This window comes from Lontra canadensis, unplaced genomic scaffold (assembly GCF_010015895.1).
Source record: "Lontra canadensis isolate GAN:19392208 unplaced genomic scaffold, GSC_riverotter_1.0 scaffold9, whole genome shotgun sequence".
NCBI lineage: Eukaryota > Metazoa > Chordata > Mammalia > Carnivora > Mustelidae > Lontra > Lontra canadensis.
In genome coordinates, this window is record NW_022631003.1 from 38,701,552 (window position 1) to 38,713,616 (window position 12,065).

At 36.7% G+C, this 12,065-nt stretch overlaps 1 protein-coding gene across 1 annotated transcript in view; it reads right to left on the bottom strand.

Annotated features, from left to right (window-relative positions):
* CPNE8 (copine 8) overlaps positions 1-12,065 on the bottom strand; it is a 200,883-nt gene that overhangs the window by 57,970 nt on the left and 130,848 nt on the right. Inside the window, exons 11-13 of the mRNA XM_032855344.1 lie at positions 7,880-7,955; positions 4,431-4,484; positions 3,123-3,184 (exon numbers count right to left, since the gene is read on the bottom strand). Of these exons, the coding sequence (XP_032711235.1) occupies positions 3,123-3,184; positions 4,431-4,484; positions 7,880-7,955 (192 nt within the window). The remainder of the gene's footprint in view (positions 1-3,122; positions 3,185-4,430; positions 4,485-7,879; positions 7,956-12,065) is intronic.

A 12,065-nucleotide genomic window follows, 5' to 3' on the forward strand; every position in this document is an offset into this window, starting at 1 on the left:
TTTTGAAGTTACTCCTGTCCACAATTTCTCTTCTTGCATAAGATATGTCCACCTGGGACCTAGTCTGGTTTCTACAGATGTAAATCTCACTTTCGCATTAGCTGATCACTATAATCTATCAAGCTGCAATTCTATTTCATCCACATACCCTAATGCTACTGCCCTTTGCCAGGTCATCAAGAATAGAAGACAAATGATGAAACTTAATATCAATAATGTACAAATCCCCAGTGATTTTCTGGGGAATGATATATAGAAAGTCTCATCAAAGGAATATTTGTAAGAGGTTTTGCTATGATCAAACTAATCCCAAATTCTATCCTTTATTTTTTTTTTTTGAAAGACTTGTTTATTTTAGAGAAAGAGAGAGAAAGAGTGAGTGGGGGGAGGGGGCAGAGGGAGAGGGAGAGAAAGAATCCTAAGCAGGCTCCACACCCACACAGAGCCCAATACAGGGCTCTATCTCAGGACTACAAGATCATGACCAGACCTAAAACCAAGAGTCAGGTGCTAAAGCAGCTGAGCCACCCAGGTGCCACCCCCCAATTCTACCCTTACTGTAATCTCAATAAACCTTATATTGCAGGACCCCTATCTCCCTTCTGTACCAATTCTTCCTTTCCCCTCATCAACAGCACCACTCTAAACAATAAAACAAGAGTAACTGTGCTTCTGAAGGATATATATTTATCAGTAAGCCCACTTAATTATCTTTCCTATACGGGCAATCCTTATGGAAGAATAACTAACAAAACCTTAGCCTTCAAAAGTGTTAAAACAATGCTTGGGTCCCTGGACAATGTACCCTAGGATTCATAAAATCTTATCTGCCTATCCTATCCACTGCCTCTCATAGAACCCAAAGGGCTATAGGTATAATAATTTTAAAATGGTCTGGCCATAGGTATGTTGGCCCCTTGGGGAAGATTTGCTTATCATAAAGCCACCCTGTATAATCTAACAAACATTCTAGAGGAATTATCCCACTATACGGCTTCAGCTCTATAAAACTTACAATTATCCTTGGACTCCCCTGCTTCAGTGATCCTAGACAATCAAACTGCATTTGACTACTGGCTGGTAGAACTAGGAGGTGTCTGTGATCTTTGCTAATATCTCTTGTTGTACCTGGATAAATACTTCCTCTAAAGTGGAATTAGAAATTAAAAAAAAAAATCATACAGGCCTCTTGGCTTCACAATATCAACAATCCCATCTTTAGTGAAATTTGGAATGATATTAAAATTATCTACCATCCATCCAATGTCTTTAGTTGTTCACCTGAAAAAACAGGAAACATCCTTCAATCGGGACTACAATTGGGATTAAGTATCTGCTTGCTATACAAATACTTTTTTGCTTGTTTCCAGAAGTGCCTTTTTCTCCTCTTCGGCTCCCAAGCTTCTAGGTCTACTGCTCCAACCCTATGCTGTTATACCCTTTAACTATAAAGAGCAGGATGGACCCCAAGCAGCAGCTAAGCACTTGGGCAACAAGGGACTCTACCATAATGAGTTTGCTCACCATAACTGATCATCGTAATGACTCACACACCAATGATCAAAAAGAGGAAATGAAGAGGAAAAGGAGGAAAGGAACACGACAATTCTGACTCCATCTTGCAACTGCCACAGTTGTGTGGAGTTCAGAGAACAGACACTTCCTGGAATCGTGATAATCATTTTGAGATTTAGACATCTGGAAAACCCCCCCCCCCCCGCCCCACCCCAGGACCCACAATCCTGAGCAAAAAAAGTCAACTAATCCCTGAGCACAATGTACCAACTGAAATTTCTCCTCTGCTGTGGTTTAAAAAAAAAAAAACACCACCTCCTCTCACCCCTTTTGGAAAAGCACATGGATTGAGTTGCGTTGTCCTGCCTGGTTTTTAATCCTAAATAAAGATTTGACTCCTTTTTCCTCACTCAGAGGCTCACTGCTGAAGTTTTTCCTGAACAGCAGACATTTTTTCCCCTTAAATACGTTTCCCTTTACCTTTACTAAAACAATCATCGGAGCTTCTGTGTCTGGATAGCTAGGTGGCGGGTTTCAAGACTGCCCATATGTAGCACTGATTCTCCATTTAAGCAAATATCATTTTGTGTTTTTTTTTGTTTGTTTGTTTGTTTCCTTAATTAAGAGCAAACAGGTTGAGCTCTCTGGTTTTTGGTAAACTTTCTTTGTTCCTTAAGCCTCCCCATTCTTTCATCCCTTTCTTCTGCCTCATGACATTCTACCAGTGAACTAATACTAGGGAAAAAAATTGCTAAATCATAATTAGGAAGAGGTTTACGTGAGTGTTGTATCTGGCTGCTATTAATTGTCATGATTACCACATTCAAACCACATTCAAATTTACCTCTCACCCTTTTTGGATATTGTAAATACAGGTAATAACACATCAATTAGAATATGTGGACATTTTAAATGGTATAGTAGTGAATGACTATTTTCAATCTCTGGGGATGCTTGGTGATGAAAAAACAGGGACAACTAGGTTTAAAATAGGAATAAAACTGAAACAAAACAAAACAAAACAAAAACCTATTTACTCGGGTATAGGAATCCATAACATATTACCAATACAAGCTCAGTGTAGACTCTGGAAAATTTCAAGAACAGTTACAACAACCCATTTTTTCCTGAAATATATTCCTGCCTAGAAGCATAGGGAGCAACAAAATGACTATTCACCATCTATTTCTGCTTGATGATTTTATGACAAGATATATTCTTTAATATTCTGGAGCTCAAATGTACATTTACAACAAGCCCTCAAGCTTTTCTTCTATTTCAAAAATAATGAAAAGTGAATATAAAAAGTCCCATATGTTAGGCAACTGAAAATATTCTCCAAAAGTGCAGAGAATAGCTTTATCTGCAACTATTATTAACACAATAATGTCTTTTTTCTTGGTCAAAGAAAAGTTGCAATTTTCCTCAAAAGTAATAGCTTTTTGTGTTTAAGTTTATCTCCTTAAGTCTGTAACAAAGTACAAAAGGTCTGTCATCAAATCATAATAAAGTTGATCATTTCAGCTGCCTATTACCTAGTGGTAGCACTCACTAGACACATTGAAAGAAACATTTAAGCAAGGAAACAATTTCAGAGAATGACTTACCCTCCTTTAATATAATCAAGGAATGAAACTTCTGTTTCTACCAAAAAAGAGAGTAAGGTTACCTGAAAAAGAAAAGAAAACCAAGGTAGAATTACCTACTAGTACTAATTGCAACCCCAAATGGACTTATATTCTAAGTATTAGAGAGGAACTAATATTTCATATTAGAGAGGAACATCACATTTTGAAAATCAATAATAATATTATTCTTTATTAAAATCTGCCAGGACTGACTGCTCTTACATTTAAAATGATCAGAATGAAAGGGGCCCAAAAAATTAACTAACTCCTTTCTATGACCAGTTTACTTCCTTTGAAGAATAGCATGAAAATTATCCACAAGGACACTGTGTTACTTCTCATTTTAGATAAAAGGAAAGATGAAAGGAGCTGAAAAATGGTTAAAACTAAAAAACCAGAATCAGTAAGTCTTGTAAGGGGAAATGTGTGTTTTTGTCATGGTACTGTAATGGGGCTATCTAATATTTTAACTGTCTTGCAGTATAGAAATCTTTAAAAGAAAATTGGGGAGATCTTAGATTTTGCTTCTCCTAAGAAAATTTAATCTCACAATAAAATCTTCAGTATATTATAGAAGAATTGTCATGGAGATGAAAAGTACATCATAGGTAGTACAGTCAATAATACCGTAATAACATTGTATGGTGACATTTGGTGACTGCACTTACTGTGGTGAATGTGGAGTAATGTACAGAATTGTTAAATCAGTATGTTGTACTCTTGAAACTGTAACATTGTGTTTTAGTTACACACCAATTAAAAAACAGGTACACCTGAATTCTCCAAAGAAAAAAAAAGGACTAGGATGATTTTAGGATTTTTCACATATTCAAGATACATTCATCTTTGTAACTTTGTGTACTGATTTAGCCCAGCATCCTACAAGGCTGTAAATCTGAACACACTATGAATAAGTACTTTCCCATGCCATGAGTTTTAATAGGTAAGTGTGGCCTGTAAAGAGCATAGTATTTCTTACTGACACTTAAACTTTTTCATGACTAGTTGATTCTCTCTGGTGTGATTCCATTGAATAAGGATTTCACGAGAAAACTTCAGCTTCCCTCAGAGGCCATATGGTCCCACGGACAACTTGCAGGAAGCTGGGTAACACCTTTTTATCGGGTATTTTCCATTTCAACCATCCCACAGCAAGTTCAGTTTTCTGTTATAGCCCTTCATATTCAAATCTTAATTTAAAGAGCCTCGTCTTAGGTTCTAGCCTATGTAAATACATTTTTCATTCGTTTATTTGACTCCTTAGTGATAACATAAAATTTGACTTACTGTTCCTGAATTCGTATATTTTTTCTTTTTTCCTTTTTTTTTGGGATTCACCACCTTGAAAAGCAGATAAAACAAATACACTGTGTTAGGTTTTACACAAAAATTTTTATAAAATGTGTAGTTCAAACTGCTGCCTTCACTCCTGATGCATTTGCTCCTTTACAAATGCCTTTAGTATGACTCCTGGACGGTCCTTCAGCCAAACTTCTCTACAAAATGTACTGGTGACCATCTTTGTGTGTGTGTGTGTGTGTGTGTGTGTGTGTGTGTCTGTGTGTGACCATCTTTTTTAAAAATACATTTTTTCAGTACTATTCTTCTCAATTACTTTATGCATTGATTATCTTTATCCATCTGTATCTTCTTGATGGGAGAGAGAATTTAACATCCTAGGTCCTAAATAATAATGACTGCTTTGTAGTAAACTATAAACAGGTAAAGAAAAGTATAGCCAAGATACGTAACATTTTTGTTATTAGGTTAAAAACACTAACATAGCAAATCACCCAAATTACGTACATACATAAGGACTCTGTTACTCTATTGCTATCAAGGGTAGTAATTTCCACCAGATACTGAGGCTAGGTAGTAATTAGTAAAAGTCTGGTTTGTGGACCAAGATTTAATTTCTGACCATTTATTCCATTAGGAAATATTACTGCACTCCTATCTTGTACAAGACACTGAAGAATATAGGGAATGTAAAGATGAGTAAGATCTGTCAATCTAACAGGATAAATAAAAATAAATGAAGGAGAAAATTCTTTAGCACGTCCCAATCCAAAACACACATGGAAGCATTTAGACAGGCAAAAAAAGGTAAAAGAATTTATGGCAAGTATTATTTGAACAAAACTTTATTAATTTAAGCAAAGGGTACATTAAAAAGGGATGGACATAACGGTCTAGAAAGAGGAAAAAGTAACTGGCCCAAGGTGGCTGGAGCAGAGAGCAAACACATACTATTTCAATGAATCCGAAGGACTGCAGGTACGTGGAGCCAGCAGGAGACACTCCTGTCTCCATGCCTGGGAGCTTGTGCAAGCTTAGAGATCCCACAAGGGCCCTGTATTCTGCTCTAGCCCCCTCCCAGCTGCAGTCCACCAACAGTCCTATGGGTCCAGGGTCCCAGGAGGAAACAAACCTGTCTGCAATCATCTAGATCCTAAAAGGGCCTAATACTTACTTAATTCCAGCTCCTTCCAGCCATAGTTTGTGAGCAATCCTGCTGGCACAAAGACCCACCAAGAGATGTTCATGTCTGCACCTTAGGAGACCATGAAATATCCTTATATATATTTGGTCCCAGCCCCTCGGACCATGGTCACAAAGCAATCTAGCCCACCCAGGGACCTAGTGGGGGACATGCCCGTCTGTGCCTCCAGAGCCAGTACAGACCAAAGTTTTAAGTATGGTACCCAATACAGCCATGGGACTCAGGGGCTGACCCTTCTAGGTCTGGTCCAGAGCCAGTCCTGCCTACTTAGAGACCCATGCAGGGATCAGAGGGGAGTCCTCCAAGAGACTTGGCAGGAGCCACACATGCCTTTGCACTTAATAAGAGGCCATCTGGCTGAGGACCTAGCTGTGCACCCTGAAAAGCAACCCTGGTTCAGAGTCACCCTCCTGAATAAAGTGCTGGAGCCAGTCTCATGCACAGGGGCCGGACAGAGTCCATGCCCGCTCCAGCTGCTGGTAACAAGCACCCCCAACCATGGATGCTACTACGGACCTTCTAGCCTCAAAAGCAATTCTAGTCCAGCATGACTGCAGCTCTGGAGGTCACCTCATCAGCTCAGGAACTGACAGGAGAAGGTCTTTGTCTGCCAAAACCAGTCTGTAAAGCTGCAGGGGTTTTTTAAAAGCTCAGGTGTAATGCTGGAGATCTAGAAGCCCAAAGGTGGGCAGAGAAAGCAGGCATCCATACAAGGATAAGCTGTCTTATATTACTTTCATTGCCTGTTTAGAGCCTTAATAGTCGTTCCTTGGAAGACCCAGATAGAAAAATTGATCCATTACTCCATCTTTGTTGTGGCCTGGGAAGTTTAATCTGCAATATCTCATACTCTACTAAGTAAAATATTATATGTACCCATTATCATGACATACTAAACATATTTGATGGGCTTGTCTCCCGTTAGACACAGAGGTGTTTTTTTTTGGAGGGAATGAGAGAATCTTAAGCAGGCTCCATGACTAGTGCAGAGCCCAATATGGTGCTCGATCTCACAGCCCTTAGATCATGCCTGAGCTGAAATCAAGAGTCAGATGCTTAATCGACTGAGACACCAAGGTGCCCCTAGGCACTGAAATTTTTAACCATCTATTTATCCCCAGGGCCTTAACAGAGAACATGGAATGTAAAATCGATGTGAATAAATAGTTTATTTCCAGTGAATGAATGAATAATGAGGGAATGAATGGATTGTTACTGCTTTAGCTTAGTAAGAAGATGTTAGAAGATGGAAAGTGTTCCACTCCTAACTTAAAAGAGGTCAATATTAGTGTCAACCTGGCAGGGAAAGAGTTACCACTATTAACTGATACTGAGATATTGTCCTTTGCCTTTGATGTTTGTTAAATAAAAATATTAAAGAGAATGTGTGGTAACTTAGCCCAAGTATTAACAGTGCCAGAACATACCATGTGCTCAATACATATCGGGGAGTTAACTGGCAAGGTAGGTTTAAGGCAGAAAGAGCTACCGTGCTTGCTTTAATAACCTGGATTTCTTTAATGACTCAATTATATTTTGTCATTCCATTCAGTCTTCAAGTAAACTACAATGAAGGTGCTCAAACATACGAAGCAGACCACAGTTCATTTTAAAACACCAAGCTGACATAATGAAAATGCATTGTTCTTCTCTTTTTACTAAAAAGGTATTGGGGAGGAGGTTGGTAGAAAGGCATAAAAAAAAAAAAAAAAAGGAAAAAACAAAACAAAAAAACCTGTGAGGTTTGTGGAAAAAAATTAAAAAAAACAAAAACAAAAAAACAGAAAGTTTTGGGGTGCCTGGTGGCTCAGTGGGTTAAAGCCTCTGCCTTCGGCTCAGGTCATGATCCCAGAGTCCTGGGATCGAGCCCCGCATCGGACTCTCTGCTCGGTGGGGAGCCTGCTTCCTCCTCTCTCTCTGCCTGCCTCTCTGCCTACTCGTGATTTCTGTCTGTCAAATAAATGAATAAAATCTTTAAAAAAAAAATAAAAATAACAGTTCCATAGGCAAGAATTTTTAGATTTCTCAAAATAGAGTTAAAAGACCATGAGATTTGAAGAGAAATAATACAATACCATTCAGTCTCAGAAACAAGTCTGTTCAATAAGTTTAAAGATTCTTACATATATTGGTAGTTGGTTATATTTTGACAATTACCCTTTGCAAAATCTATACTTTTAAAGCATAAATTTACTTATTCCAGAGGAAAATAATAAAATATAATTCCTCTTACCTCATATACGTTGAATTGCGATTGTCCTCTAGAAAGTTCCCTATAACTTGTGGTAAATTCTCCAATGAAATCATGACTAAATTTAAGGGGGAAAATATATAATATTAGCTTTCATACATTTGTCAAATATACTTTTAAGTTTTCTACAAATGCATGGCTTAATCATGAAAAAAATGCTTAATATTACTATGAGCATAACTTAACATATTTTAAGAGACGCATACATAACTTCATTGTTCTTTAACCCCAAATTATATACACTCAAAAATTACATTTTGTTAGCATTCCAATAATTTTTAATTTATCCCACCAATACTAATATTTCAAACCAGTATTTTGGTTTTAATCACTCATATCTAAAAACACTGTTATCATCTATGCTACCAAAATGATTAACAATTTATTAGGATGAAAGTTTAAGACACTCAAAAACTTATTACTTATATCAATAATTACAAATACAGTATATAGAATTCTTCGAACTTTGTTATGACCAAGATGTAATAGGACATTATTTTTCAACAGGGGGTTAATAGTCACCAAGCTTTATTTTTGATAATAACAGCTTCAAAGTACATTGCTAATACCAACATGGTTATTCCGAATTTCTTCACATTAAAGCAATCATAATTGTCTTCTCAGAAAGCAGATCTTCTACAGGTGCCTTCTCAGTTTAGATGGGGAGGGATAAGGACTGAGTAAGCATGCATTAGTGCTCACTATAAAAACCTTGTCAGTGTGACTACTGAAGCTTACCTAAGGAAGTTTACAAAGAAGATAAAGCAGATAAAGACGGGAGGAACTAAAGTTGGTAAACACACCATAAGGGATGTCACTGCTGTTTATATCATAGAATTTAAGCTTGGCCCATATACTTTGCAAACACAAGGTGTTTGTTACCATTAAATAAACAGCATACACACACAAATAAATATATATTATAAATAAATAAAAATATATAGAAATGTATTTATATGTATTTTATAATTTTTTTAACTTGTAATTTTATAGTTAAAAAAATATATGTATATGTTTAATGCTTAGTTGTAAAGACCTGATGACCAGAGACAAGCACCAAAAAAACTGTTATCTAGCCAACCAAAACAGTAATTTCTAAAGATGGGATTTGGAAGGAAAAACGAGTTGCCATTAATTTCAGTAAGATTTTGCAATAAGGAAGGTTTTTATTACATTATTTAAAACACACCTCACTTAGATTTCCAGCCTCCCAGTTTTCCATTATCTCAAAGATCTTGTACATACATCATAATATTCTAAATAATACATCCCTCTTTACACCAGTATCACCCTGACTTCTAACTTCCAGAAGCAGATCTACACATATGAACATGTGAAAGGAAAGGGGACTAAAACCAATGGTAAATATATTTGTATGTATGAACCCAATCCCCTAGGACTCAATCATTGAAGTTACATGGGGAAAAGTATAAAATAGTACTTTAGCACTATACATTTTTAATCAAGTGAAGTAATTAACGTTGACCTTCAGAATCCCAAGCTCATAATCTTGGTATCTTTCACTGTGATCTTAAAAACTGAGTTTTGGAGATTATGTTTAGAAGCTATCCTCCTCCACTGCTGTGTGTGTTTCAAATATCTTAAGTAACAGTCATGGAAACAAAACATTTCTATTAGAGCACTTCAAGCACAATGCTTTGGTAATGGTAAGCGTGGCAAGACTTATGTAACAGAGCTCACGACACTAGTGGTGAGAATTTCATATAGAGGGCTTAAACAAAACCTTGAATCACCAAAGCCCTTCTGGCAGTTTTCTAACTATGCTAATCCTCATCTGGTTGATTGTTTCAATTCAATGTTGAGCTATTACTATTAACATTAAATTCCCACCACTCAACACTCACCAAAAGCTTAGTAGAGAGAAGCAATATTACTAATCTCAAGTAGATACAATTAATTACTCAGTCAAGTTGCAAGAACATGTAATACCCATCCAGATAACAAAAGTCCAGCAGAGTGGCAAATCTGGACGCAATGGCAATGGTCAGGTTTATCATACCCCACATAGATGTGCCCCTGTTGCAGTCATTCTGGAACTCCCTAAAAAGCAATTCTCTGATATTTGGTTCTGTTTTGCTTTGGTAAGTTTGTTACTCTCTACAGAACTGAGTGAGGACCAATGAGGTACAATTCTGAGAGGATCCTATTTATCATGAAATGGAGACTTCTTTTCCCCCTCTGAGTTAGTTGTTAGAGAAGGCTTATGGCCAAATCAGTGGCCCATTTCTTGCAGGACAGGTCTTCATGACATGCTGTCTTCTGCAGACTTTTCAGGCTTCTTACCCTTATTTCCCCTTTACTTCAATTTCCTCACCCAGTTTAGAGTTCACCATGTCTCATTACATGGGTTTCTATAAATTATCTTGGATCCTTTCCAGAATGAGACAGGATATAAATAAAAGAATGAATAAAATACTTGCGCCTCCCCTTCTGAGTCTTGTCTAAGATTATTATTTTGAATAAAACACTGAATTTGCATGTCATATAAATGCAATGCTATCCTGTGTTGTAGAGGAGAAAATGTACTGAGTCACAAATTGCATTTCAGCCTCTACAACAACAATTCTGTGAGATAAAATACATCATTGTATATTCAGAGCCAGAGAGACAGATGATCATGAAGTGAGGATGTGTCAAAAGGTCATCAACATAAGGCAGTTAAGAGGAGGTGGCAGTAAACTTGTCAATCCTCGATACAAGGTGCTTTGTCTCCAGAATAAATCTGAAGAATTTGGGTGGATAAGTGGATAGACTCCCGGGTGAATTTTGTCATCAATCTTTTGGAATACAAGAGAATTTTTATAGTTTCCTTTGCAACCTGTCCTACTTCAAAAATTGCTTAGATAAATACTGTAAAGAAAGAATTAAATGTAATTTTCATGGACTTATAATTATCTTTTTCCCCCATCATCAACTATTCCTAGATTTTATGGAGATAAAAAGGCAAATTTAATTTACCTTAATATTTTTAACTGTTCCTGATTTTTAATACTATAATATTAAAACAATTATCACTATACAGAGAGATATGATGGGAAGACTTTCATTATAAATCACAACCAATAATTTCCTTGTGATTCAATAATACTGCTTTGCTATTTCCTGTTAATTTAATTGCAACTAAAATAATGATTCTTTGTAATGTCTCTCTGACTGCATTTATAAAATAAAGTCTACTCCAAGGCTGTTTATCCAATTTGTGTCTGTTTACATCTCCAATTTGTTCTCCATACTTTTTATAATAGATATATGCTACTGAGGAAAAAAAAAAATTAAAGGACATTTAAAGCAAATTGGTTACTATTATACAGCAAGTAGTCTGGCTCCAAAAGCTTTGTTTGAGGAAATCTATTAAATTGTTAAATAAAATTTATATATTATTTCTATGCTCTATTAATAGTGAAAAAATAGATACTATGCACATTCACATTTATATTTGAAATCTCTAGGATAGTCCTTACTTAGCAAATATGTCTAACCCCTCTCTTCCATTTTTGGCCCCTTCTTTCCCAGCATCACCAACTTTTATAGCCTAACTATTATTAGGCTCCAAGAAGCCTTTCCTGCTTCACGCCGTTCCCTCTTTGCTCTTCAAGAAGTCAGTATCTCTCTACCATCACAAATCCTGTATTGTATTATACCTGTTGTTTATTTAGTTCCCCTCTCAGCCTTCATCATACTTGAAGGTAAGAAAGGTGATAAACTCATCTCCATGTTTTCGGCATCTACCTCACTGCCTGGTACACAATGGGCACTGTTGAAAGTTGGAAATAGATTCAAGTTAATATCACAGTCCTTCTGTGATCTGATTTTGCCAGTAATATTAACAAAGTTGCTTCAGATTATATTCAGTCTCAGAGAACGGCACGAATGTGATTCCCATTAACCACTGTTACCCTCTCTACCTCCTTAAAACAACTCTGAGAGCAAAGCAAACAACTCTTCTTTTCCCACAGGAGTACAACCACACAATCACACCAAACAAAGGCAGAGAAAAGAGAGGCAGGCAATACTAATATTGCCTTTTGCTGGCCATTTCTGGTGATCCTCATGAAGACCACCCTGCCTTGAGGATAACAGAGGATTCTCACTTTCTTGACTGCCAGTAAACTAGTTTTGCACATAACGTATACAAATGACATGCCTG